Source organism: Zophobas morio, unplaced genomic scaffold (assembly GCF_036711695.1).
Source record: "Zophobas morio isolate AGI-343-1 ecotype UQ-CSIRO unplaced genomic scaffold, CSIRO_AGI_Zmor_V1 ptg000048l, whole genome shotgun sequence".
NCBI lineage: Eukaryota > Metazoa > Arthropoda > Insecta > Coleoptera > Tenebrionidae > Zophobas > Zophobas morio.
Window position 1 is genome coordinate 136,072 of NW_026972153.1, and position 27,337 is coordinate 163,408.

Consider the following 27,337-nt stretch of genomic DNA (forward strand, 5'->3'; position numbering starts at 1 on the left):
AATATTTCATCTGTGAACAATAATTCCCTTTCTGTTTTGCTGGACTCTGAAAGGAGTGTAATTAGGTTATGTTCCCTCGTTCAGACTTTTGACTTTTAAAAATATGCAAACCATTTGAAAGTGTTCTTTCCATAACTCTAATGTTTGTGTTCTGCTTTTTTTCTGTAGTTGACTCGTTTTCATCATTCGAAGATAGCTCCTCAGGTTCAGATTCGACGTGCTTCTCTTTCAAATTACCCTTATGGTAACTAAACGAAAATCCAACTCAACAATATCTACATCGCACCACTAAAATCACTTCTAACCCAAACATTTGATGCCCATCTCACAAAACCAGGGTCAGCCGTTTCGTTACACACCCTGAGGTCATGGAAGCCTTATTACAAATCGAGGAAAAAAAACAATAACGTAGATAGTAAGGTGGGGTTTAGTTCGAAATTAAATAAAATTTTTTCGCAGAGTGCATGTACTACACCGGGAGAGAGCAAACTGACTAAAAGATATTCAACTGTGAGCTATCTCCCGATACTTATAATCATGTAGCTACACATATTTCTGTGGGGACTGACGTTAACCTTATCCATCTAAATTCTAACAAAGTTTGCAATCAAGAACACTTGACCTCACAATGCTGGCATACTTTAAAGAACTCGTTTTTACAGGTGAAAAGATTAAGATAGTCGTGAAAGCGTTCGTTGTAATTTAGTAGCTATAAAAAATTGTAATTTTTGGTCTCTATTGTATTCCAACGCCCTTCTCTTTTATCTTTATAAATATATTTATATTGATAAACTTGAAAAGGAATTGTTATAATACTAGAGAATTGGCCTTGCTCAACAGTGAAACATTGCATAAAACTTGTTTCTAAGCTTATATTCTGCTTGGTAAATTATTGTTGGTATTTAATTAGAGCAACCTTATATATAACAAAAGATATTAAAAAAAACAATATACTATTGTCTGCCAAGCGTTACAATTATTGTCATACTGCTTTCTTGCTCAAGTTTTAGCTTTTTTTTTTTTGCATCATGTATAGTTGTTTCTTATTTTATGCTCTTTTCCCTTTAGTGTTGAGACTTATCAACCACCAAAAACAAGAAAAAAAGTGGATTTTAGAAAGGTAAATATTCTACTCTTAGTAATACTTGTCATGTTAAACCGAACCTAATATCTCCGTATCAAGCATTTCTTGTTTTTAAGTACTTTTTCAACAACTTATTTAAAGAGATACCAGTTTTTTAATTAAAATTTATTTAGATACCAGTTCAAAGTTACTAGTAGTCCAAAGGAAGACTCCAAGCAACGTGTAAAATTGCCTAAATATAACTTTTTCATTATAAGAAAGTGCTTTTGTAGTCTTATTATTTAATTTCTCTTTTTAACATATCATATTAATTTAATGTTCTATTTTTTAAAAATTAAAAACTCTACAGCCATATTATGTTTGCTAACAAAGTTAGCACTACTTCCAGATTATTACAGTATTGGAGCATATCCAATATAATACTAATGGTAAAAACATTGTGTCACTAATTTTTGATAGTACTAAGCTACTCTTCTATTAATAAAAAGGGCTAGCAGCCTCTCCAATCGTAGTCTTAATGACTATACTAACAGCGCAAGCAACTCCACTTTTCTTCTCAGCGTTAATAAAATAAACCCTTTTTAAAATGAAAAATAGATGGAGCTATCTATTTATTGTAACGTTTATAGTTAATCTCATTGGAGTTAAATAATAAAAAAAGATGAAAACGCGTTATTGTCTTTAGAGTTCTACCGCGTCTAAATATGCTAGTATAATAGTTTAGGCGAGAGGTAAAAAAGGTTCATTACTAAATACATTACATTCCCTTTTTAATATACTTTTTCTAATTATAATAATAACAATTTATATATATATATATTTTTTTTACACCACGTTAATCAAGTTGTAAATACTCTCAACGAAACGCTTAGTGGGGCCAGAAGCTATTAAAAAATTAATAAAAATACCCTTGTTTTTAAACACTTGGCTATAATTAGTGACCATAAACATTCAGTGACTTGTAGATAAAAACTTAAATAATGCTATATAAACAAGTTCAGCTATAGTTTACGACATCCTAAGCTTTCCTATGTATAAGTCAGAGATTATTAATATCACCGAGGAAAAAAAAACAGAACAAAGATGATATTGAACAGTAAAAAATACATAATCTAATTTACTTTTCTCAAAGAAAAGCCTTATCTAAGATTTAGTTTACGTCGAGGCATTTTAATCTTAAATCTTGGGCTTACAAATACTATATCTGGTTGTTAAGGTAGCTGTCCTTTACTGCTTTGGTGGAAGGTTTACTACATAACTATAATTAAACTATACTGTTCCCTATTTTATGGTGTATACTAAACATAAGAAAAGTAGCATGTACTTTTTATAAGCTGTAAGGATATAGTAAAAGGTGGGTGATACCATTTTTCTAACTTTAAACCGAAATTTAAAAAACATAAGTTCAATATAAATTATAAATTAACATACTGAGTAAGAACTCGTAAGAGCAAAAGAGTTTTCTTTGAACGATAATAGTGCTTGTCACAAAAATTTTTTTCTTATTAAAAGTCTAAAATCATTAATGACTCGCAAAAAAATTACAGTTGTAAATGGAAAAAACTATTTTTACTGGACGAAATATAATTGTCCAATATCTTTATAAATTTTTCTAGTAACACTTATTTTCCTTGGTAGTCTACATGAAAAAAATAAAGGATAACATAGCAAACTAACAAGTAATATCGAAAAAAAGCAAGTTTCACATGTTTTATACTTAATTCTTAATTTTTTTGAAAGTGAATAAAGTTGATATTAAAATTTATAAGTAAAACTCGGGTTAATTTTTATAAAGGATATACTATAAAGACGTCAGTAAAAAGATTAAATTAGCAAATTAATGGCTTTTTGAAGGTGTATATTTTCCTAAGAATTTGAAGAATAGAAGGCTTACAGTCTATTTCTTAATGACTATTGCTAAGTTAAAGTATAGTTTAAGCAGATATATTCCAATTTTACTACATATTTTTAATCTACAGCACAAGTGCGAGCTTAAAACGCCAATAACTTTTTTTTTAAGATAAAAATTAGATGCACTTTTAAAAAATAAAAGAGCAGTGTCGGCAGTGATATTATTAGCTATGTGTTTTCTGTATAAAGAATAAGACATATAATTATTAGTGGCCATTTTTCTTTTAAACTTTTTTTAAAAGAATATCTAATAAATAGTATAGCAAAAAAAAACTTTACTTTCCGATCCAATAAAGATTTCAAACTTGGTCATTCAAAATGCTTTTACAAAACAACATTTCCACTTTAGATAAGGCACAAAAGAAGCATTATTTTAGGACATATAAAAGTAACGCGAGAGGGACTGCGCTCGTTATTTTTGTCGCAGTGGGAGCCATGGACCTATTTTTGCTTGTTCTTCTTCTTGCTGAACTTTCTGGAAAGACCCTAAGTCTTCAAAGATGTTACCCTCCATATAAAAACATCAAGAAGTTGTACGTATTTATTTGTATGCGTACCATGCATTAAAATATTTATTTATTTTAAATGGTAGAGCATGAAGGTTAGGCGGTTAGTTCAGTATTATAAAATTCCGAATGAAATTAACTAAATAAATATTTAACATAAGACCAGGCCATCTATTTAGCTAGCATAATTAAGCGTAATGGTTTTGTTTAAAGCCAAAACCTTTTAACTAGGATATATATGCTTTCAAATTTTGATTATTAATAGTATAATTATCAATCACATAAGGAATTTATCACACTGTCATCTAATGCTCTTTGAACCTATAATCCTAGGCAACCCTATAGTATTAAAGGAAATGTAAGAGTTACCTTTTTAATATTATAAATAGTTAATGCGTTATTTCATTAATACTTTTAAAAAAAGTGATCTCTCGTGTAACAAACTGGAGAGGATTTCGACTTATACATTTGAGGGGCTCACTCTCTTGACTTTTATGTAAGCTTATAATAAATATTTAGTTTGCCCCTAAATATTTGGTACGCAAGGTTGTTTAGGTAAAAACTGTTTTTATGCGTTATTTTAGCTAAGTTTAGAAAGGTAAACTTCTTAATTTATTGAGTTATATTGAAAGACACTGAAAAAGAGTGTGTTTTAAATAATAGTTTCACATTGTTCCATTATGAAAGACATAATAATCTCTTATTCGCTTTCGCCCTTTTGAAACCTGAAAATCATGCTAAGTTATTAAATAATAGTCCTACTTAGTAAGTACACTTTTAATAAGTTTGTAGGTTTTTTGTTAAGGCTGAATTCTCCTATCAACTTTTATGGCTTTTATTTATTATATTAAGAATATCTAAGATTAGTTAGTTTATCCAGCAACGCACAATAAAAATCCAAATTGTTAATTGTTTTACACTTTTGAAATAGAAATTTAAAAAACAATAGTATCACAGCGATCGATGATTATGCTTTTCAAGATGCGAAAGATTTATTATTTCTGTAAGTAAAAAGTTCGTGTACTGTATTACCACTATTTGACATACTTAGGAAACGAAGCTGAATTTGTCTTTATGCTTGCTATTATTAATTTTATTCTAAAACTTAAAATTAATAATCATATGTATGAAGACTTCTCCAAGAAAATGAAATTAAGCATATTGGCGCCCGAACGTTTGTGGGTCTCTCTAGATTGTTAGCATTGTAAGTTTGAATTTTTCTATTAAGTTGTAATTATTTATTCTTAAAATATACTTTTTAGTTGTAATATACTATTTAAATTTATAAATAAAAATTTAAAATCTTGTTTGTAGAGTTATTGTTTTACTTCATATATATGTAACGATTAATTTCAAAACCACACAAAAAATTAGTGGCCTTTTTAATACTTTATTTAAAGTTTACATAATATTAATCTTAAGAGTTTTCATGGCAAGAGATTTCCGATCCAGGGACGCCCAAGTGTTAAAAAAGAATTGGTTAGAATTCTGAGAGTAATAAGTTTCGATAGACCGTTTTATATATTTTAAACATCTTTGTTATTTTTTCTACTTGGAAATTTATAATAGTTAGAGAGGCCTACACGTAATAAGGACTAAAACTCTTATATTGCAAAATGTTCTGGAATATACTAGGCGCACGGTTTACAGCATTATTTATTTTGTTACACTGCACTTTAGATTTAAAAGAGATTAGTGCAAAAGTGTACAAATAGTCAAGTGCTTCTAGTACAATTAAAAAGCTCAGAGTTATGCCTCTGTTAAAATTTTAATACTGTTTGTGATGGTTATGCCTCTTTCTTTTTCCTTTAATAAAAGCAATACAATAAAAGTTTCTGATGTTATAGTTTACCAAAATTATAATGTTCATAATTATTTTAAAAAGTATACGGAGCAATGCATTTATTTAGGTTGATAGGCAAATATGCTTGCACTAGTAGTATTATCCACGTTATATACCTTAAAATAAGTTTAATAGGAAATTATTATAGTAATTTGCTGGAGTTCAAATGCATTTAAGGTGAAATATCGGAAAGGTGTACGACGGCATTATAATTTTCTTTCTTTTTTAATAATTTTTCACCATCTAAAAATTCTACTTGTATAAATGGTAGTAAAAAAATTTGCTTTATTTGCTTTGTTCGGCTGGTAGAGGCAAACTTAATTAGTTTTCGAGGGTCTTGTAAAAATATTGCAAATTTGGGCACAGTTGAAATAGTAATCACTCTCTCTTAGATTTAAACTCTTTACTTATCTGGCTCTTTTTATGTTGTAAGTAAAATATTTTATTCATAGTTTTTAATCCCAGGTTAATATATGCTTAAAAAGACGCACACTGTAATACATCTAATAAGTCGAAATAGTTGCACATCTAAATTTATAATCTATTTATAATTTATAAAAGAAAAGGAAAGGATATTTCCAAAACTATTTACTTTATGCTTTTTAGTAATTGCAAGTGTGAGAGTTCCCTAACGATCTGCTAATGCTTTTTTATTATAAACGTTTATAGTTATTGTATTTTCTTTACCACCAAAGACAGTTAATTAGCATAATAAAGGTTAATTGCAGAAGGACACTCTTTTATAACTGTGTAGTCCACAGAACAAACTACTTTTAACAAGAATTTAATATGAGCTATGTAATACAGAGTTTTAAGAAGTAACGCTTTGACATCAATTGAAAATAATGCATTTTCTGATTTGCAAACCCTAACAACATTGTAAGCATTATTAATCACCGAATTCTTCAATCCCCTACCTTTGCTTCTAAATGTTTCAAGCTTTGTACCAATACACTATTTATATCTTTACTTTAATTAAGATTGTTACACAGTAACAAACTTACTCTGATCGAGAAAGACACCTTTACCGGACTAAAGGATTTAGAAGATTTGTGAGTTTTTTTTCCTCAAAATTACTATATAATTTTTTTTAAAAATTTTAAATAAAACTTACTCAAGGTATATATATATATTCACTATACTCATATTTTCCGCGAAAGCAAGTTTATCAGGGGGTAAATTTTGGCTAACTATACTAATTCTGCAGGAACATTTCTAATAATTCCATTACGCGAATTCTAGCTTGTTCAGCATCAAAGTCGAAAGTTCCAAGCTTAAGATTTCTGTGAGTTTCTTTATTATTAAAAAACTTATTAATAGGTATATTTTATATAAAAAAATTAATTATACGGAAATTGCGGTAAGTTATAAAGGCACATAAAAGGATTAACTATTCTTTTTATAAGAAAACGATTTATATGCATTTTTTATGTTACTTAATTACATTTTAATATGCAAAATGTCTTTATTATTTTTAATATATAGAAATTTAAAAGAAAATCCAATCAAGTATATCGGTCCTAATTCGTTTAGTAATTCCACAAGAGTGTATATAGAGTTTCTTAAATAATTATAATATTAAATATGACTTGTTTCTCGCTTTTTAGCGAGATAACGCTGGGCGAAGTTTTTTTCTGCTGTGCAAGAATTCATTATCAAAATAAGCCCTACTTTACCACAAAGAATTGCACATATAAAAATAAAATTGAAGACTTTTATTCGTTTGATAAAACGAGGTGCGAAAAGGCAGACCTTGCTTTAAATCACAACACTCGAAAACAAGGAAAGCTGGGGGACCATCGGGTTGGCAACGGGTCATCTGACCTTTAGAGTAATTCTACAGTTGTTGAGTGTGCCCCAATTATAGCTTTGTCACCAAAATTATGACAATAAAGTTTACGGTTACATGTTTTACTTATCACGAATAAATTTTTAATATTTTAATTGATTTAAGCGTTAGTTAACTCTTGTCAGTTTATACTTTTTTAAATTATTTAAAGACCAATTTTTTTTTTCGAAGAGAAGCTTTAGTAATATCTTAGAACATTTTTCATTTCAAAAGATTATGGTTATAAAGTAAACATTAAATAATAACCTTATGTCATCAGTTCTCTACCCCGACATCGACTTCTACAATTTTTTCAAGGCGTTTTTTCTACATATTTAAATAGATACCATCTTATCCCATTAAAGTGGTTTTATTGTAATACATGATTTTTTGTAGTTTTTTACCGACAAAGTTTTTATCTCCCCCTACAGCCTTAAAAATTAAATCCACTCACCAGAAAATCTTTCTTTTTTTAATACTTAATCTTTACAAGGACAACTTAAATAGGGTTATAGGAGGGTGTACTAGAAAAAAACTACTTGATAAAGTAAAAGAAATGAGTGAATTCATTAAAGAAACTTCGTTTTAGGCGACTAAGTCACTTTGATAGTCGACCAAGTGTGAAGAAGGGAACCTCAGCTTCCAGCAAAGGGACATTTTATAGAAATTTTTTTAACAAATCTTTGTTATTCTAAATTTAGGTTATTGTTAACTAGACTTATGGGCGTTTTATCTTTTCACCGCTTTTGTTTTTTCTTCCCATTACCCGGTTCCGGCCCTTAAAGGGGGTGGGGTATCATAATTTTTTGGCGAACTCTTTTTATAAGATTAAGTTAATCTCTTAGAGGAAAGTGCAAGTTTTCAACCACCCTTTAACAAAAACTCTGATTATGATCTCGTATAAAATCGAGGAAGGCAGGGAAAGGCTAAATAAAGATGAGAATTCTTTCAATATTGCACCAGTTTTTTGTTTAGACTTTCGGCCAAGGTTAGTCCAGCTACAGAGGAAAGAACAGTAAGGAGTAGTATGCATTAAAATATAAAATCTATAGCTTATTATGATAAACTGAGTATTTCTATCTGTATTCGTAAGAAGGCTGTACAGTAAACCTTCAAAACTTTCGCCTCTCTTTTTCAAAACTGTTATACCTGGGCAACAGCTTAATGCCGTAGTTACCGTTGAGAAGCGGACTTTCGGGATAACTAAAGTAGGAACTATTTTAAACGGCTTAAAAATTTTTTAACTTAGCTTTAGTAATTGATTATATAGTAGAGACAATTTTGAAAAAAGAGGAATTTTTATTATATTATAATAACTAGCTCTTTGACAAAAATAAACTGTACTTTTAGGCCTTACATAGGCATGAAAAAGAAAGCTGTTGTTTATAAAAATAACTCGTCTTTTTGGCCAAAGATCTCTATCGAGGCCTCCAACTTAAAAGTTTTCACCTTTGCCAATTAATATAACCTATTGATCATCTTTAAAGTTCGAATTTATTTAAAGAGATCCCTTGTTATTAAAACTTTGTAGAAATAAAATTATTCAGTCTATCTTTCATTCAGTTTGCAAGTTCAATAAAAAACTTCAGTAAACTATTCCTTTTATCTTTCTTTGGTCTATATTGTTATCTAAATCTTCCTCTGTTAAAGTGTGAAAAGGTTCGTTAAATTTTCTAATACTTTAATATTTATAGAGAAACTTAAAATTATTAATCTTGTCTATTGCGTGATCACAAACCTTTTCTTTTAGTTTCCTTAAATGTTTACTTTACAATTATATAAAATGTAATTTACACTATTAACGATTAAGAAATAAAAAGAAACATTTTTATTACATATATAGTCAATAGTCAATTAGAATTTTTAACTCAAGTACATAATATTCATAATATTAGAAAAAATTTTAAAAGAAAATAAAATAAATTGATCAAAGGAAAGAAATGTGTATTAAACGAAACCATTGACGAAACAGAGGTCTATTTGAAGGCAAAAACAATTCGTTCTATAAAAATGTGTAGAAATTTTAGAGAAGCATTGGAATGATTGTATCGCTCCTGAAGGAGACTATGTGAATAATAAGATTGGATTCTGCAAAAAAAAAAAAAAAAGTTGTGTTCAATTAGTTAGCCTGGGACTTTCGGGCTACAAGTTAAACCAAACAAAATTGCAGTACTAAGATTATCCTTTGGTAGAGGGAAGTTATCCGATATGAAAAACCTTTACGGACGGAAACAATCATTTCAAGACTAACTTCAATAAAACAAAAAATCTTACCTCATATAATAGCAGTACATCAAACTTTTACCTATTAACCAGATGTATCAGTAACGAAAATGATTTTGAGATAAAAACCAAAATATAACGAGGGTAATATATTATTAGTAGACAATAATAAATGTGACAAAATTTAGAAGAATAATGGAAACGTACTCGCAAAAGTACAAACTTAAATGTTTAACAAAAACATAACAATACATGTTCAAATATATCTAAATTACTCTTATGTCATAGAATTTCTATGATTTTTTAGTAATCAATTTAAGATGCTTAAAGTTTAGAGAATATGTACATTTTGTAAATCAAGCTACTAAAAACATTGAACTTTACCAGTTAACAATTGATGCATTTAGTTGAAATTCTCACCGATCACTGTGTTCTTTTCTTTTTTAAGTAACGTACAATAGATATTAGTTAGTTATAGCTTCCCAAATCTCGAGTCCCTTAGTTTGTTAATAAATAAAAACTCATAGTTAGTTAATTATAATTTAAAAAGCTTAATAATAAATTCCAGTTAGCATAAAAGAGAGACTCTATTGTTATCAGGTATCTTCAGTTAATTATTGGCAGCCCTGAACTTGAAAAATTAGTTATACTCGTATTGTAGAAAGCTTCATACTTTAAAACAATCTGTGTGCTCGGCGTGCTCGAGTATGTTCTATTGCTAATTGTCAGTTTAAGCTTTTATTATAGCTTATAACATTCTAATTTTTTTTAATCTAAATTGTAGTAGTATATATACTACAAAGATTTTGTTATAACAACACAAGATATATGTTTTACCGGTAAATTGAGTAAAGTAACTTCCAAGAAGTAATAACTTTAGAATTTATATTTAAATTGGAAACTTGAGCCACTTTATAATTCCTTATTTAAGTTTTTACATTTGACGAAATGGTAAAGCGTTCCTGAGATCCTTTTATCTATTTAAATTTTTATTATATAATATTAAATTTAGCAACTAGGTAGTGCAATATGAAGCGTTAAGTAAACTAATAAACTTAAAATTTATACAAATACCAATTTTCTTCTAAGCTAAATTATTTTATTTAAAAAAAAATTTAAATATATTTAGGTTTAATTATTTACTTAAAGCTGAAAAATAAGATTGACTAAAGGTCTATTTTATTATAAAGTGTGTTAAATTTTATATTAAATTTTATATAATTATTTAGCTCACCTTCTCGATCAATTAAAATATAAAGACGATAAAAGTAAAGTAGTTAGATGTATTTACATAAATAGTAAAAAAAAATTATTAATTCAGTGCAATTTGGTTTCTACCCTATAATAAAAAGTTTTCAAGCCTTACAATTATCTAACTTTCCTATTCAATAGGAAAAACAAATTGTATAGTAAAAAATATTTTACAGGTATTTTTATGTATACCTATTGTATTTATGATGACATTAACTGGAGCTTAAAATTTTTTATTAATATTATTATATAAAAAGTATAAATTTATAAAAAAAATTAGTGGTTCAATTTCTCCTTGAAGGAAACAGCTTTCAAAGTTGTGGTATAGCATCACTCCCTCCCAGTTAATTTCGATGCCAACTGAAAGAATTACTGCATATATAGGGGTAGTACTTGGCTTTACATTAGTCGGCGAGCCGTCATGGCTACTTTTCTTTCGTTTCACACTTAAAAGAGTAATTACGAAATCTTGTATACAGAATTATTATATCTTTTACCCCTTGAATGGCACTATCATCTTTTACTATTTTATCTAACACCTTAATACTACATCGCTAATTAGGTACAATTCTTAAGAGTCTTTTCTTCTTCCAAGGTGAAACAACAGAATCCAAATTTGTAAAAAGTAGAAACCTTTGACTTGGGGATAATCTTCAATAGACAACAGTTGTAATCTAGACTCTGCTACCAATTTTAGTTATTCAGTGCTTAGCTTATTGGGCTTCTTGGAGTTATGTAGTACTTAACTTTTTTAGCATACTTGTTTGTAATAATCTTTTAACTAATTTATGCCAGTGACGATTAGCTTAGATTGAAGGTTAAATAAAATTGATGAATTTAGCGCTCTCTACTCTCGACCTCAGTAATTCAAGCTCTTCCCAGCCGCCAAGTTGCTAACTACTGACTGGCTACTCTGAGGAAGAGCTAATATATTAATCGTTGAGAGGGACTTAGCAATGATGTAAGAAACGTTTCATAGCTAAAGGCTTCGAAAGAATGAACAGTAATCGGTATCAAAACTGGTACCCGTAGATTTTATCGAGGTTAAGCTAGTTATTAGAGAACTAAGCTATGGAAACTACTGATATGTAGAGAGTAAAATATTATAACGCTACCTGATGCTGCGGCATATGGCTCTATGACATTACTACTTTAGAAGTAAATAGGGCCTTCTTAAAAAGCTAATGACTTTTTACTAAATGGAACTAGGCCTCCTGTTGATATGGTTAGTGACAGTAAAAAGTTTGCTAATTATAACTCTAAAAGGCCTTCCAAGTTAACAATTTTACTTAATTAAAAGATCAATATTAGAATTCACTTTGCTCTTGCCTAAAAATTGTTGGTAACTTCCTTTTTGAGTGATATAAAATAAGGCTTTTGGTACTCGTTTTAGTACCATATGAACTTAATAATAGAAGTATTAATATAAAAGTATAAAGCTAGATAGTACCATGTTATTCACTTAGAGGCTAAGGCTAGATTAGTTAATGTTGTATTCTCCATTCTCCTGACTGTCCTAGGTCTAAGTATAAGGTAATTTTTCAAATTAAAGTAAATAAAACTTGAAAAAAAAAATTAAAGTAATACTTACAAGTAAAATTCGGGTTAACACAAAGAACAAATTTTTGGAAATCTCTTCACTTTAGAGGTAAGGTTATTCTAGTTGAATGAATTCCTAAATAACATTACATTCTTTGACTTTAGATAATTAACACTTACTTGGTTCGACTAGTCCTAATTTGGTATCTAAGCATCAACAATAGAGTGTTACACGTCAATGATGACTAATTTCCTAACTAGATTAGTTCTTGATGCTTACCTGTACGAAGCATCTTTCCTCTCTCGAGTGGATTCGTAAGTGATCTGTGCTACTTAGCTAACTTTCCTAGCAAGTATTGGTGACTTATAGCTAGTGTGGTAAAGGTTTAGTGCTTTATTACCAGGATTAGAGCTTTCGGATTACTTTAAAATGAGTGAAGACATTTCTTGGTTCTTACCTATACGGGGCATTCTTTACAGATGATAGTGACGGAGATTAGAATTTGTGAATAAAGTAATCTAATGAAGTCTATTTTTTCTAAATGAAGACACTAGTTATGGCTCATCAAGCCCACCAATAATCGTGTATAAGAGATAAGCCTTTTCAGTCTATGCCCGCTTCTGGCCCAGCGTCACTATTTTTATCTTTTTAGCATCCTAAACGCTTGTCTTGCGGGGGTCATCGTTTACTGATCTTTGATTACAGTAATGTAGGAGTCAGTTGTCATTTAAAAACCTTTTAAAACTGTGTGAGTAGGGACCTTAGTGGGAGCACTGTGCCTCTTAATGGGGCACTGGACTGTTAGCTTCTACCTTTATTGCTTTCATTCAAACTTGTAGTTATAGTTCATTGAAGTACATTCTCTAACGAAGTAAAAATTGCTGTTTGCCCTTAGGATATATCTTAAAGTACCCAAAAAAGATTGACTCCCTAGTTAAGTTCAATAGCTAGGCTTTTAGGTAGTCTCTACCGAACTACACGAAGATGTCATTGAGCTACCTCTTACTTTGCCCCGATCCATCACGGCAGATAATCCGCCGAGGTGTAAGTACACGTTCGTTGTAGAACCTGACGCCGAGATTTGGTTAATAACCCTCTACTACGACCTAATTCCTTGGATTTTAGCTGAAAAATCAAGTAGGTTTTAATATCTTTATCTTCCAAAGAATGACCAAACATTGAGTTATGAATATGGTTTTCGGGCTTTGGGTAAAGGTTATCAGGGCGAAGTGGTACCTTGGAGGACTCTAAAATGGTTTTGACGCCGGGGTCGAAAGATCTGCTCTAAAAAATGGTAGAACCTATAGCATACAGTAGTGCTTTCGGAAGGTATAATCTTCAATTCAAACTCTCAAGGCGAATTTCTGGTTACATTTTCACTTTTAGAGTTATAAGGCTGTGGTTACTGAGTTTATATGGTTTAAGCCCTCCAGCCAGCGGGGGCTCGCTTAATGAGTACCATTCTTTTCTGAGACGAACGGGTAGGTAGATTCATCGGAATTAACTATAAGCTGGTGAGGCTAATAAATGAGTCCGGAAGCTATGATAGTAATAATGGCTCTTGAGAGTCTCTATAATGACTGACAAAATAACTAATTCGAAACAATACTATTGGCATTGATTCTAGACGCTGGTACACTAGTTAGAAACTGGTACTATTCAAATAGGTGTCTTTATCTAGTATTGTATCCTAGTTGTAAGGCTGCATGAACAAAAGTATAGTTATGGTTAAGGTAACTTAGCTAACTAGAATAGTACGTACTTCTTATAAGTAGATGACTCTAGTATTAGAACTGGGTAAGGAGACATACCTAGTATAAACTATATATGAGCCCAATTTCATTAAGTATTTGATATCCGTATTTTTAATATGACCTAATAAGAGGCAGTTGATTGGAGCAGTGGTTTTTTGTATACGTCCGACTGGAGAAGTCAAATCTCTAAGAACTTAACTGGTACTGCGGCGGATGACCTAGGAGTCGGCCATGTACTACACTTTCCCCTGAAGTACAGATCATTAAAAAACTCCCCCTGGTTGCACTCAAATCATACTCAGTGGTCTGCGCTCGACCTGCCAAGCACCCTATACTCATTAAAAAAAAAGCTTTATTCTGTTAATTTTTGCTTACTTTTTATTTATTTTATATTTTGTATATTATATATTTTATAATCTGTTCTAATAAACATAAAAAACTTTTATTCGTAAGTCTTTAATTTTTCTAGACAGTTTTTGGTTTAAAACAACGCATTTTACATTTTAAATTTTTATATGTGAACCTTACATAGATAATTTTTTATATATTCTAATAACATAAACCTGGTAAAATAAGTATTATATCTTTACACACATTTCATAAATTATTAACCATGAATTTGTAATCTAACATTTGAAATTAATCTTATAAGAAATTGCATTTCTACAGTGATGCTTTCAGTATCATTATTCAATCTTTACACTTTCAGCAAATTAATTACCATTTGAGATGTTGCTTATCTTTAAAAACGATAACCAGCTTAGCAAGATATTATAAATAAGTCAAAAGTTATATATATATTATCATTTTTATATTGATTCAGAATTTATTTATATATAATATTATTATAAGGTGTTAAATAATATATATATAATTATTATATATTATTGTAAAAGTTGTTTATAATAATACTATTATTATGTTGAAAATTTTATATATATTATCAATATTATAATATTGAGGTAAAAGTTACTTACAAATAAAAATTATTATTGTTGTTGGAAAAGTAGTTTGTATATATTTATTCTCGATTAAATAGCATTTTTATCAGAAACTAGCCAACGCTAATAATTCACTTTAACAACTATTTTTTTAATTAAACAAAAATTTTTTTGTTCCAAGTTTCTTTAATATCAAATCTTGGCGTAAATGTTATAATTGCTCTCTCACTTGCAACGATTAATGAAAAACTTAAGTAAAACTCTCTTCTACATAGTTGTACTACACAAAATTTTTATTTGGCGTACTCTTCAGCCTTCAAAAAAAAATTAACCTGAATTTAGCGCATGTGTGACGGCTCTACTGCTTTATAATTTTAAATTTTAAGGCCGTAATTAAGATTAAATAAGCATGAATATATAAAACTTTATATAGATTTTTTGCTATAACCAGATCGTAACCAAGAATTATTGAAATTTTCAGTCACACAATTTCCGTAAAAGCTTTTAACAACTATACTTAAATAATAATAAAGGATGAAAATATCACGTATAGCTTTTTGTTAGATTACTGCTATACTTTTTTAGACAGTAAATGCCTAAAATAAAAGAAACGCCCAGAGAGGTAAAAAAAATAAATAAAAAGAAATAAAAGAATATTCATTTAATATTTTAATTGATATTTGATAAAACATAAATAAACAATTAAAAATTCAAAATAAAAAAGAAATGTTAAAATAAAATAGTTTTTCCATTATGTCGTAAAGTATTGTGTTATATATCTAATCTTTACGATACTATTACAGCCGTAAATAAAATTTACTTAAAAAATACTGTAGCATATACGACGCAAATATTGAGTTTTACCCTACTATACTATTATACCGGCCTCAGTAATATAAATGCCACTATACTTCTTTTGTTACCTTTAATATTTTGTTAAATGTAGGGACGAATATGTTTACCAGTAGAGAGAAGTTAAATCAAATTAAGCCTCTTAGAGGTTTCCTTTTGTAATTGTACTAAAACTTTATATATTTGTTGTGTTTTCAGTTATAGAATGACTTTAAAAATTCCTAATTATTACCTCATTTAAAAACTTATCTACAAACGTTTTTGATAGGAATGTGAAAGGCCTTTAGGGTGGTATACCAAAAGTGTGGGACGGATTAAACCACATTAATTACAAGGTAGCGAGGGGTCACGTGGTATTGCACGTAATTTTTGTCGAGGTTAAACGGAAAAAATAACATTAAAAAGGTCATTTCTTGCACTTAAATTTACAAGAGTATATTGTAACAATCCCCTGACAAGTCTTGTATAACAATTACACCTCTTATCTCTAAAAAATTTGAAAGGGTTTATTTTTTTAACGAAAAACAATACTAATTGTTCTGTAGGTATTAAAACTTTTATATTAGCATTGCTTTTAAAATTTATAATATACAATAGAGTACTTTATTAATAACAAATTGGACATTAAATCTCTTCTTTCCTAATATTGTATGACTATTATAGGCCTATGGGTAGTTTTGCTGCTCCAATTTTCGCTACAACTTTTTTAGCTTTCTTAAAATTTAATTTTCAAGTTTACACCGTGTAACTTCAGTTTATTTAAGGTAAAACGGATGACGCGCTGCTTATCTGGAGATAACAGTACGTATGATTTATATACATTGTTAACCCACATGTCAAATAATACTCACCAAGTCGGAAATAGATGGTTATAAGTGAACAAAATATTACTATTAAGGATCTTGTCTCCAGTTTGCGCCTTCTCTGACTTTTTTCTCGAGTATAACAGAGGATAGCGAAGAGGAACACCAACTCGAAAGGGTTTGCTATTTAGTGTCCTATGACGAAAGTAATACTCAACAGTTCGTATGTTCAAAGTTTACTTTTTATTAAAACCGAACCCTAAACCTGCGATACCAAACCGTCGCACACTATTAGAAAATATATAGGCGAAGGGTTAAATACGCGACCATCAAAGACTGAATAAGAGAGTTGCGTCTGTGGGAATCGATCCACGCCCTTAAGTTTGCGCGTCAATGCAACTATTAACCGCTGAGCTACGACGACATCTCTCAATACAGTATGTTGGTTTTACATATTAACCTGTTACCTGTTAGAAACTTTAAATTCCGCATAAACCACAGCGGTTAGCACGCTACTAGTTAAAAACCTTGTCAACCGCTAATGGGTGTTTTGAGGTGAATAACGGAAAAAAGGTGTAAGCTTTCTTTAGTTAGAATTATTTTTTATTTAAAAAATTATCAGCAAATTGTACAAATCATTAATACCAACTGAGAAATGGATAAAAGAGATAGATATAATAATATTTTTCTTAATCTTTCAAATAATAAATTTTTTTTGTTTACTAATCGCGTCGTTTAACATATAAACAACTTTATATTTGTATTTAAGCGCACTTTTTTTTACTATAAAGACATCAAATTATAGGCTCCTTTCTTTTCTTTACTGTTTTGTTAGTGTGTTCTATCATGCTTAAGTCTGTCACGATTACCTTTTCAGTTATAGTTTTTTTAACGCTTTATTATAAGGATGCCGTTAAACCTACTATACAAGGTAAAGAAGAAAATACTCTCACAAAGTGGCCAGGAATTTTAGAGCCTAAAGGTTGAAACATATTAACTTCTTAAAATCCAGTTTATTTACTAGTTAATAATATTAGAGACAACAAATGCACTACCTAAACTTGCTCCAGTACTATATAATATATCATTGCTACCGAACTTAGAAGATAATACATTTAATGGAACAATTAGTATTGAAGTTAATGTTACTAAAGAATGCAAATATATTGAATTGCACGCCTTAAAACTAAATTTAACAAGTTATGTCATTAAAGAGAGCCTTAAGGAAGTGAGCTGTGACGGACCTCCACAATACTCAGCAGTATAAAAAAACTGTCTTTTTCCAAATATAGTTAATGCAATTTCATTATATTTAGAAAAATGAAACAATCACTTTCAACTTTAAGCAAATGCTTAAGCCCGGAATCTATGTAATGCTCTTATCTTACCAAGGTTTTCACTTTGTAGCAAAGTAATTATATCCCTGCTAACGATGCTAATAATGCGGAATGTGCATAGGTGAGATAAATGAAATAGTGGATTTAGCTAAACAAGAGGGAGGGTTTTTAAAGTCAGAATACCAACTAAAAGATAAAGAAAAGAAGTATTTTTACGGTGACTTATATTAGTTTTCTGAAGTTTTTAGTAGTAAATTATAAGCAATTATAATATTATGGCTTTAGGGTCCAGGTTCGAACCAAGTTATGCACGCAAAGTTTTCCCGTGTTTTGATGTGCCATCTCTTAAAGCGCGTTTTAACATTCAGTTGACTATACCTGAAAGTTATACTGCCCTTTCGAATACTCCAGTGGCCTCAGCTGTTCCTCAAAACGGCTTTCAAACGGTCTCCTTTGAAACGACTCCGGTAATCAGTCTTCTTCTTTATGCACGATACTATATTTAATTTATTTCTACTCCTTTAGATTATGTCCACCTATCTGGTCGCCTTTGTATTCGGAGAGTTAAGCTGTTTGAGTTACCCAGTAAAAAGCAGTTTTCCTGTTAAAGTTTGTTCGGTAGCGGGATCAACCTATGAACGTATATAACAGATATCACCTTATTAGAAATACTGCTTTCTATTAAAACTGTCTTATTTGCCTCTCAGCATTACGAAATTATACATCCGGCTTAGTTATTGAGACTTTGTCCTTTTTTACCAACTTTACTGGTCAAGAACTCCCTTTACAAAAGGTTAGTATTCATATACTTTTTTTTTTTTAATTGTTAAATGCAATATTTTTATTTAGTTGGACGTGCTCTTTTGGGAGCGAAATTATGTGGCAGCCACGGAAGAGTGGGGGCTTATAGGCATTGCTGGTTCTAATGTCTTGGTACTTTCAACCTTTGTTGCGTTTCATCGCGAGTCTGCGGCATACCCAGCGTTTTCAAATTATTTTGTTAGGGAGAGGTCGAAATACCTTTAGATGAATTTAATAATAAAAGTTTGGCTCTGGTTATAGCTCATGAGGTCGCCCATCAATGGTTTGGAAATTTAGTCACTATGTCTGATTGGAAGGTAGATAGTCGACCAGACTAAAGAGCATTCACATTAATATTGAGGCTGCGATAGGACCTATGGTTAAAGGAAGGCTTCGCAAATTATATGGGCTCCTTCGCTTTGACTCAATTACACAAGGAAGGAGACTATTGGGAAATACTAGACACGTAAGGCCCATTGTTAACTACGCTTTTGCGGGATCTCTTTGTTTACTCTCTTTAATATTAGTTATAAAGAGCGTGCGTTAGAGATAGATGCATCCATCTCTTCACAACCAATTATTAGCGATAAAAAATCTTTGGATGAGATGCATTACCACCTAAGCTATGGTAAAGCGGCTTCTCTCCTTCGTGCAATTGTTGATAGTATGGATCCCGTAGTATTCCAGCGTGCTGTCCGGGTATTTTATTGTTATGTATTATTCTACGGTGCGTTGTCCAAACTTTGTTTAGCTACGAGCGTTCGTGGTCCTAGAGTATATCTTAGAATTTTAATTTCTCGTTTTTTAATTACTTTATCATAATTAATTTTTTTAATATACATTATAGACTTTTTTCAAAAAGTATAAGTACGGGTCTGTAACTTCTACAGATTGGTGGAATGTGCTCTCGAGTGAGGTCTTCATTATAATATGCTTAATAATTTCTGGCAGCAACGTTTTTAACTAAATATGCTCTTACGACAAAAAAAGAATGAGGAAGTAAAATATGCTACGCGTTGGTTTGATACGGCAGGTATGTCAGCATGCCAACTTAAAATAAAGTATATAGTACTTAATCGAATACCAAAAAAAAAAAAAAAAAAAAAAATCCATAAGGCTATCCCATTCTATACGTTGAGAGAAGAAACAAAAATACCTTGCATGTTTGGCAACAACGTTTCTTGGACATAGGCGAGAATGTTGGTGACCCTGTGGCAATGTTAAATAGAGGACACTATTACTATTCTACATTGTAGCTTACTAGTGAGACAGTCTGGCCCATATATTTTTCCGTAATTGGTGAAGGTTCTAAAAAGCCATATAAAACGCTTATTTTAAAACGTGAACAGAATATTACACTTCCGCATGAGCTTGCCAATAGTGCTTGGTACAGTTATTTAACAACTGTAAGCCTCTGTAGAGTGTAAAATTTTCCTATTGCTCTGTTATACTTTAGGATGAAAGTAGATCCTAACCAAGTCGGCTTTTACAGGGTTAGTTATTCTTCTAGCATGCTTGAAGCGTTAGGCAAAGCTGCCAAGGACGGAGCTTTAAGTTCAAAAAATGAGGATCATGTCTTACAGGAGGCCATAGTGGTTTCCAAGGTTAGTGGGATTGGCATGTACGCTATCATTATATACCTGTGTTACTCTGGATGATTGCAGGCTGGCCACTTGTTGACTCACCATGTGCTAAGTCTGTTTCTTGACTACCAAAATACTAGAAAAGTTCTACCTTATTAAATTTTTGTTTTCTTTCCCTAAAACTCCATAATTTTTTTTAATTGATAACATACTAGGTTGCTCATTGGATTGGCATTATAAGCTACTTAGTAAAAGTTGACATTATTTTTGGCCCTTCAAAAGAGAATTGGTTGGCATACCTAAAAGCTCTTTTTCGCGACAAGTTTGATAATGCTTCTTGGGAGCTGAAGGGCATTGAGGACTCTGAGCAACATCTATTAACGCCATTGCTAATACCGTTTTTGGGTAGTTCATAAGTAATATATTCGAAGCTAAGCTTCTCTGAACTTGTGGAATTTTGCAGGTTTTCAAAATTATTCTAATTTGGTTGAAGAGGCCTTAAAAAGGTTATGTATCGATTATTGCATACCTTTTTATAGGATTTAAGAGTTTTTTTTTTTAAAAAAAAAAAAAAAAGCAGATTTAACACATTTCTATCTGATAATACTTCACTGGCCGATGAGTTTAAAGCTCCTGTGTTTTTTATTGCTGCATGTAAAGGCACTGAAGAGAATATTAAAGAGCTGCGCAAGATTAGTAAGGAAGAGTAAGTTCTTTTTAATTTGGTGTAACAGAAATAAATTTTGCCTTAAAAAAAAAAAAGGTGGTTTGCAAGGGTGGCGCTTGCAGCTTGCATAGAGGAGGATACAAAGGAGCTCTTAACTTATATGAGTAGTCTTTCCTCGGATGAGGCACCCTTTTGTTTTCTTTTTAAATAACTTTCATTGTCGACGCTACTTAACTGTGCAAGTGCTTTTCAAAAATTTTTAATGTTCACTTCCTATGTATTAATAGCTGGGGGAAAATTTTATGACCTACTTTTATCTGGCTCTTAGTCCAACGAGCAGAGAAGTCGCTTGGGAAATGCTTAAGGAAGACTGGAACAAAACTATAAAAGCTTTCCATATCGGTTGGGAATATCCAATAATTGACCGAGTGTTGCTTTTTGCGACAGAAGAGAGGTATACTATAATGAAAAAAAAAAAAAGCTGGGTTAAATTATATTATATATTTGGCTTACTCTTACAGAGCAAAAGATATAGAAAGCTTTGCTGATAAGCTAAAAGGAAAAGATGAAGCTGGTGCCACTTTACTTAAGTCAGTCGGTAAGAAAGTTAGGAGGTAATTTATTAATATTATTATTTGTTGATATAAATATTATAACTAATGGTCGTTGCACAGGAATTTTTTGAGAAAAAAGCGAGATTTGCAATTATTAAATCAGTTTCTTACTAAAAACTAAGCGATGTATAATTGGCTTGTCCCTTGCTTTAATACAATAAAGTTTTTTCAATTTAGTTGCGTTGCATTTCTTCCTGCTCCCCTCCTTTTTGCTTTCTCATTAGCAACAGTACCATAAAAAGTATAAACAATGGTGTTTTTGAGGGGGGGATACGAAACTAATAAATATTTTTTACTGAATTGGTCTTTTAATTAAATATATTTTACAACGACGCTTGGAAAACTTTTCACATTCCTCATAATTTTTTTTTTACTTATGCAAAATTAAGCTCACTATGTAGTTTTCTACATTTCATTATGCCTTTTTCCGATTTTGGATTTTTTTAGTAATATTTTCTTCCTACAAAGTAAATCGGCGGCGTAGAAAAATTAGTAATTTCAAATTTTTTTTTTTTAGTTCACGTTAGTTTCTATGAATGATTGCTTAGAATTTATTATATTAATCTAAAATATTTTCATCGAAGTAATACTTAATTTAGTTAAATATCATCTTGCATTTATGATAAGGCGGATAGTTATAATTCCCTCACATTATGGGTCTAAACAAAAAAAAGGAAAATTTCACTGAGTTTATTTTATAAAAATTAATATATAGGCTGGAATACTAAAATAATATATGTTTATCATAAAACCGAAAAGTTCTGCAGAGGAGCACAACCCCTACCGTAGCAAAAGAAAAGGAACAGCTATTAATTAATACAGCGTGACAAGATTTTTTATAATAACTTAAATAAAAGTTTATTGCTTTTTATCAAGTTTATATATAAAGTATATGACAAGTATAATCTACAGACCAGTTTGAATTTTTTAGAATATTTTTTTGCTTTATTAATAAATAAGAGGAATTCAACTCCCTGACTAAGCTTTCTATTTTATTATTTCTCTGTTCACAGTTTACTATGTTATTACTTTTACCTTTGTTTTTACATAGTTTTTATTTTCAATCTTTTTCTATTAAAGCATCTTCGTTCTGTTCTGTACTAAACAGCCCCAGCTTTTTGCTTAGCTACTTTTTATTATTCGAATACTTCCGTGCAAGTTTATGTCTTGAGTTGTGTTTATTTTCTTTCTTATTGTGTATAACATCGTTTCTTTTTCGTAGTTCTGTATGTTCCTGCTTTTTTCTGTTTATTTTTTTTTTACTATTTATATACTTCCAGATATATACACTGTTAAAATTATCTATATTAATGTAAAATATACTCTCTCATGGGCGTTTAAAAGACCCTGCCTACTTTGTAAGAAAAAACTACTATTCCTATGCGTTACAAGCCCCCACTTTTAACTATATTAGAAATACTATCGTGATAGCAAAACCTAAAAGCTTGTTATCACGAAGTTCTCCTATAAAAAATTTTTGTGCGGCCAGTATTGTAGGCTTTTCTAAATGTGTTTTTAAGAAAAATCTAGTAACTCAACAACATTATTATTTTATTCAGTATTCTATAATACTAATATCCCGATTTTTCTAAAACCCGTGCAACCATAATTTTTTGCTTAATGATTAATATCTTATGAAATTTCTTCTTATCGAGATAACTTGCGCTATACTTAAACCACAGGTTTATTAAGTAGATTTTGTCCGAATTAGTTTTCTTCAATTGCTTAATTATTCCAAACTTTCCCAACCTTTTTCACCTTAAAAAAAAAAATTTATTACTGATCCTTTAAGTGTAGCTGAAGTTGTACTCTATTTTTGAGTATACTGTCTCTTTTATTATTTACTTTACACGCTTGGGGCTATTAAATTTACAGCTACCTAATTAGTATTAATCACATCGTATTATTTAAATGCAAAATAAGGAGTTTAACTATTACTATTATTATTATTTTTATAAAATAGTATAATCAATTATAACTGATCAATCTATTATCTAAAATAGTACATCTGTTTCTTCATTTAAGGGTTTTGAACTTAATATTATTTATATGTAAAATATTGTGTCGAGAGTGTTATGAACTAATGCTTATCCTGTGATTTTCTTGCTATTACAAAACGTAAATTTTTTTCTACAAACTATTCTCCTTACCTTGAATTAGAATCTTCAATCATAGAAAAATAAAACAGTTCCTCGTGGTTTTCCTTGAAGTATTCTAAGGGCACGCTTATGAGAAAAATGCTTTCAGAAAAATACACATCGAGGATTTCCTTGAAAATTTATTGGACTTATAATATTTGTATATTTTCGCTAGCCTGCTACAATCGTTATGAATGAAATAGCTTTAACTGCTTTGTCTGATTCTTATAAGGGAGAATTCAAGAGGGTTCCGAGAAAGTAATATAGCCAGCATTAAAAAAGCCTTTACAAGGACTTTTTTTTTAGCATTTAAAATTAGAACAAAAAGCAAGTAAACCTTCACTTACGTTGTAAATACAAATAAAAAAGATTATTAATAAAACTACGTTACTACACCATTTATAACAATTTCTATTAATGTCATAATTGTTATTATTAATATTAGATTATATAATTATTATAAAATATTACTAATGTAGTATCATTAATATTATACATACTTATACTATTACCTACATCGTATATTCATTCTAAAAAGTTTATAAGAAAAATGACATAATAAATGTCAAATTGTTTAAAATAAAATACTATTATAATGAGTAAATTCTGGAAATAAATAAGTTTAAATAATATCTATTCACTAATATATTAAATGTTAAAGTTAGAACTAATTAAAGTGAATAAGTGCTAAAAGCTTTATATATGCGCCTTGGCTAAGCTTTTAGCTCTAGCATCACTTTGGTGCATTTTAATGTGTTTTTGGCAGTCAAAGTCTCATTTTGTGTCTTTAAGCCTTTTAAAATGTGTCAACAAGGAGGAAACACTTCGTTCTGCTTCTACTTTTTTTTTTTGTAACTTGAAACTTTTCGTCTTGCTTTATAGGAATTAATTATGGTTAGTAACTTTTAGCGATTTTTACTAATACATACATTATTAAATTTTTGTTATACACTATTTTTTATTATTTATATTATTATTAACTTTTAACAGTAAAATATAATTTTTTCAGCCAATTTTGTTTTGTAAACTTTTCACAGTAATATTTCTTTATTTATTAACTAATTATACTTTATTATAAACTATTAACAGTTTTTTTTAAAATTATGGTAATTTTATTTTATTAAGCACTTTATTACATTAATTATACAATATGTTTTATAGCAATTTTTAATTTAAAAAAAAAACACAACGATTAATTTTACCTTTTTCCTTTACTAATTTTACTTTGTTGTAAACTTTTTACAACTAACATTTTTTGAAAAAGTTTTTGTGTTTTTTATAAACAATATAACAATTTTTATATATATATATATTTGTCCTTTGGGATTTTTTTAGTCGCCCATTCGAGAAAGTTCTAATTCACCTGATTCTTATGTCAACGGAGATAATGAAGAAGCAATTGAAGTACCTTTTGTTGGTATTCATCTGCATTTTATTTACTTTTATTATTGTTCATATTATTATTGTATAACTTATTAATATTTTGTTATTATTGTAATTGAAAACTACAAAAATTTAATTTTATTTTGGAGTTTAGAATTTTTTTTTAGAACAAAAAAAAAATTTTATATTACTTATAATTGTAATCCTTATATTATTATAAATTATATTTTATTTTAGAGTTTTTGCAGTTTTTTTATTTGTTACTACTTTTAAATATAGAAAAAAATTATATTATGTTGATTTATATTATTATTTCTTCTTTTTATAAATAATCTTTTTTAAAAATTAGCCTTTAACTTATCTCGTTACATATATATATATTTTTTTAAAAAAAAATGAATTTTATAATATGAAAGTTTGTTATTTGTAAGTATTTAAAAAATTTGTAATAATCATCTAGGTTATTATACTTTTTAAGTTATTCCCTTTTAGTTAAAGTGTTTAAAAAAGTTAATTTAAATTTTTTAAAAAAATTAGCTGATTACATTTTTCTTAATATATTTATATATTTTTTACTAAACTGATTTATTAAATTATGTAAAAATTTGTAGTTATTTTTTGAGTATAGAAAAAAATTATAATAATCTAAATACTATTTATACTTTTTATACTTAAATTTTTTTTAATAAAGTAATTATATAATATAATTCAAAATTCTTTAAAAATCTTCTGATTACTTTTTTTATATTTATTTATTTTTATTAAATTGAATTATTATTAATTTATATAAATTTTTGTAGATGAAACGGAAGAGTGGAGAGAACTGGAGGACATTGAAGAGTTGGAAGAAGAAGAATTTGGAGAAGATTTAGAAGATACAATAATAACGTTATAATATTTTTAAATTAAATTTTTTTTTGTTAATAATTTTTTTATTTTTTATTATAAATTTATAAAGAAAGTAAATAAATATTAACTTTTTAGTAGGCTCCTTTTTTTGTTTTAGTTTCTGTTTATGTAAAAGTCAATAATTAATAACAAAAATTTTCTTTATTACAAATTTTTAAAGAAAATAAGTTACTATTAATTTATAGTAGAATTTTTGTTTTGTTTTAGTGTTCATTTATTTGAAAGTTATTTTTTTTGTAAATATAAATTAATATTAGTTTAAAGTAGAAGTTTTTTTTATTATATTTTATAAACTTAAAATTTTAACGAATCTTCTAATATTATTTTTTTTTAAGAAAGCAATTTAAATTAATTTATAATAAATTTTTTTTGCTGTTATGATGTATTAAAGTTATTTTCTTTAATAATTTATAAATTTATTATTAATTTTAATAGGGATTTTTTAAATTATTTTTTTATAAAATTTACAAATTATCTATTGTTATTATAAATTCTTTAACGATAATAGTTTAATAATCCTTTCTTGATCAATTATGATTTATCTTCAATTTTTTTTAATAATTTATATATTTATATTTTTTATAATTGTAAATTATTTAAAGAAATAATAATATTGAATCTTTTTTTAATATTTTTTAAAAATAATTGTTTTTATTATTTTTTAAAAAAAAATTTTTTTTAATTAATTTTTTATAAAGGTAATAGTTTTTGTGATAATAAAATTTATTATTTTTTTTTTAAGTTAATATCTAAAAAGCTAAACAATTTTATATTAATTTATAGAAGGATCCTTTTTTTCTTTTTTGTTTTAGTTATAAAAATTTATGTCAATTGTTTTTATGGTTTATTAAAATTTTCAATTTATAATTTTTTTAAAAAAAATCCAATGTTTTATTAGAGTAGAATTTTTGTTTTATCTTTTTCTCTAAATTATACTTTATAATTTAAAGAATTTAAACTTTGTTGTTAAAAAATATTTTAATATTAATTTATAATAGAATCTTTTTTTTGTTTTAGTTGTTTTTTCTTAAAGGAATTTTTTTTACTAATATTTATAAAATTATTTATTTTTTATTATCTATTTTATTAAAATAATTATTTATAAATTTTTTTCATTAATTTTTGATTTATTTAAATGTCATTTTTTATTAATAACTTTTAGAACAAATTTTTTAACGGAAAAAATTAATATAATTGAAATTTTTATTAAAAGTTATTTTTTATTAATAATTTATTTAATTTTTTATTATTATTATAAACTATTCAAAGATAATAATTTAATAATAATCTCTATTAGAACTTTTTTTTGTAGTATTAATTATTATTATATTATAAATTTTTCTACGAAAACAATTTAATATTAGTTTTG

General features: G+C 28.4%; 3 protein-coding genes and 2 long non-coding RNA genes across 6 annotated transcripts in view; 4 read left to right on the forward strand and 1 right to left on the reverse strand.

The window, feature by feature from the left end:
• Positions 1-812: 812 nt before the first annotated feature.
• LOC135142493 (uncharacterized) lies at positions 813-1,513 on the forward strand. Its single transcript, XR_010282550.1, has 4 exons — positions 813-884; positions 1,069-1,120; positions 1,258-1,306; positions 1,434-1,513. It is a non-coding gene; the product is annotated as an uncharacterized LOC135142493 (long non-coding RNA).
• A 1,921-nt stretch (positions 1,514-3,434) lies between these two features.
• On the forward strand, positions 3,435-7,214 carry LOC135142518 (slit homolog 2 protein-like). The gene is made up of 10 exons (XM_064074238.1): positions 3,435-3,528; positions 3,788-3,859; positions 3,926-3,997; positions 4,433-4,504; positions 4,634-4,705; positions 6,152-6,223; positions 6,325-6,396; positions 6,552-6,629; positions 6,830-6,892; positions 6,952-7,214. The coding sequence occupies exons 2-10, from the start codon at positions 3,810-3,812 to the stop codon at positions 7,172-7,174; spliced, it is 774 nt and encodes a 257-aa protein (XP_063930308.1). The 5' UTR covers positions 3,435-3,528; positions 3,788-3,809; the 3' UTR covers positions 7,175-7,214.
• Positions 7,215-9,317: 2,103 nt separating this feature from the next.
• Positions 9,318-9,886, reverse strand: LOC135142492 (uncharacterized). The gene is made up of 3 exons (XR_010282549.1): positions 9,780-9,886; positions 9,447-9,477; positions 9,318-9,389 (listed from the first exon to the last, which is right to left on the reverse strand). It is a non-coding gene; the product is annotated as an uncharacterized LOC135142492 (long non-coding RNA).
• Positions 9,887-17,376: 7,490 nt separating this feature from the next.
• Positions 17,377-21,714, forward strand: LOC135142512 (uncharacterized). 2 transcript variants are annotated; one of them, XM_064074229.1, is made up of 25 exons: positions 17,430-17,518; positions 17,574-17,605; positions 17,668-17,797; positions 17,853-17,928; positions 17,995-18,090; positions 18,159-18,340; positions 18,399-18,513; positions 18,581-18,666; positions 18,723-18,806; positions 18,878-18,991; positions 19,046-19,140; positions 19,202-19,373; positions 19,522-19,590; positions 19,665-19,707; positions 19,791-19,873; positions 19,931-20,061; positions 20,131-20,278; positions 20,339-20,401; positions 20,473-20,662; positions 20,721-20,763; positions 20,838-20,963; positions 21,021-21,108; positions 21,212-21,378; positions 21,446-21,538; positions 21,599-21,714. In XM_064074229.1, exons 2-25 carry the CDS (start codon positions 17,583-17,585, stop codon positions 21,657-21,659), a joined length of 2,478 nt encoding a protein of 825 aa, XP_063930299.1. In that variant the 5' UTR covers positions 17,430-17,518; positions 17,574-17,582; the 3' UTR covers positions 21,660-21,714. The 2 variants fall into 2 exon arrangements, with proteins under 2 accessions (XP_063930298.1, XP_063930299.1); XM_064074228.1 differs by having other exon boundaries at positions 17,377-17,518; positions 17,574-17,797.
• Positions 21,715-24,517: 2,803 nt separating this feature from the next.
• The window catches only part of LOC135142506 (DNA replication licensing factor mcm2-like), a 34,782-nt gene continuing 31,962 nt past the window's right edge, over positions 24,518-27,337 (forward strand). The window contains exons 1-3 of the mRNA XM_064074221.1: positions 24,518-24,570; positions 25,012-25,093; positions 25,860-25,947. Coding sequence (XP_063930291.1) covers positions 24,568-24,570; positions 25,012-25,093; positions 25,860-25,947 — 173 coding nt within the window. The 5' untranslated portion in view covers positions 24,518-24,567. The remainder of the gene's footprint in view (positions 24,571-25,011; positions 25,094-25,859; positions 25,948-27,337) is intronic.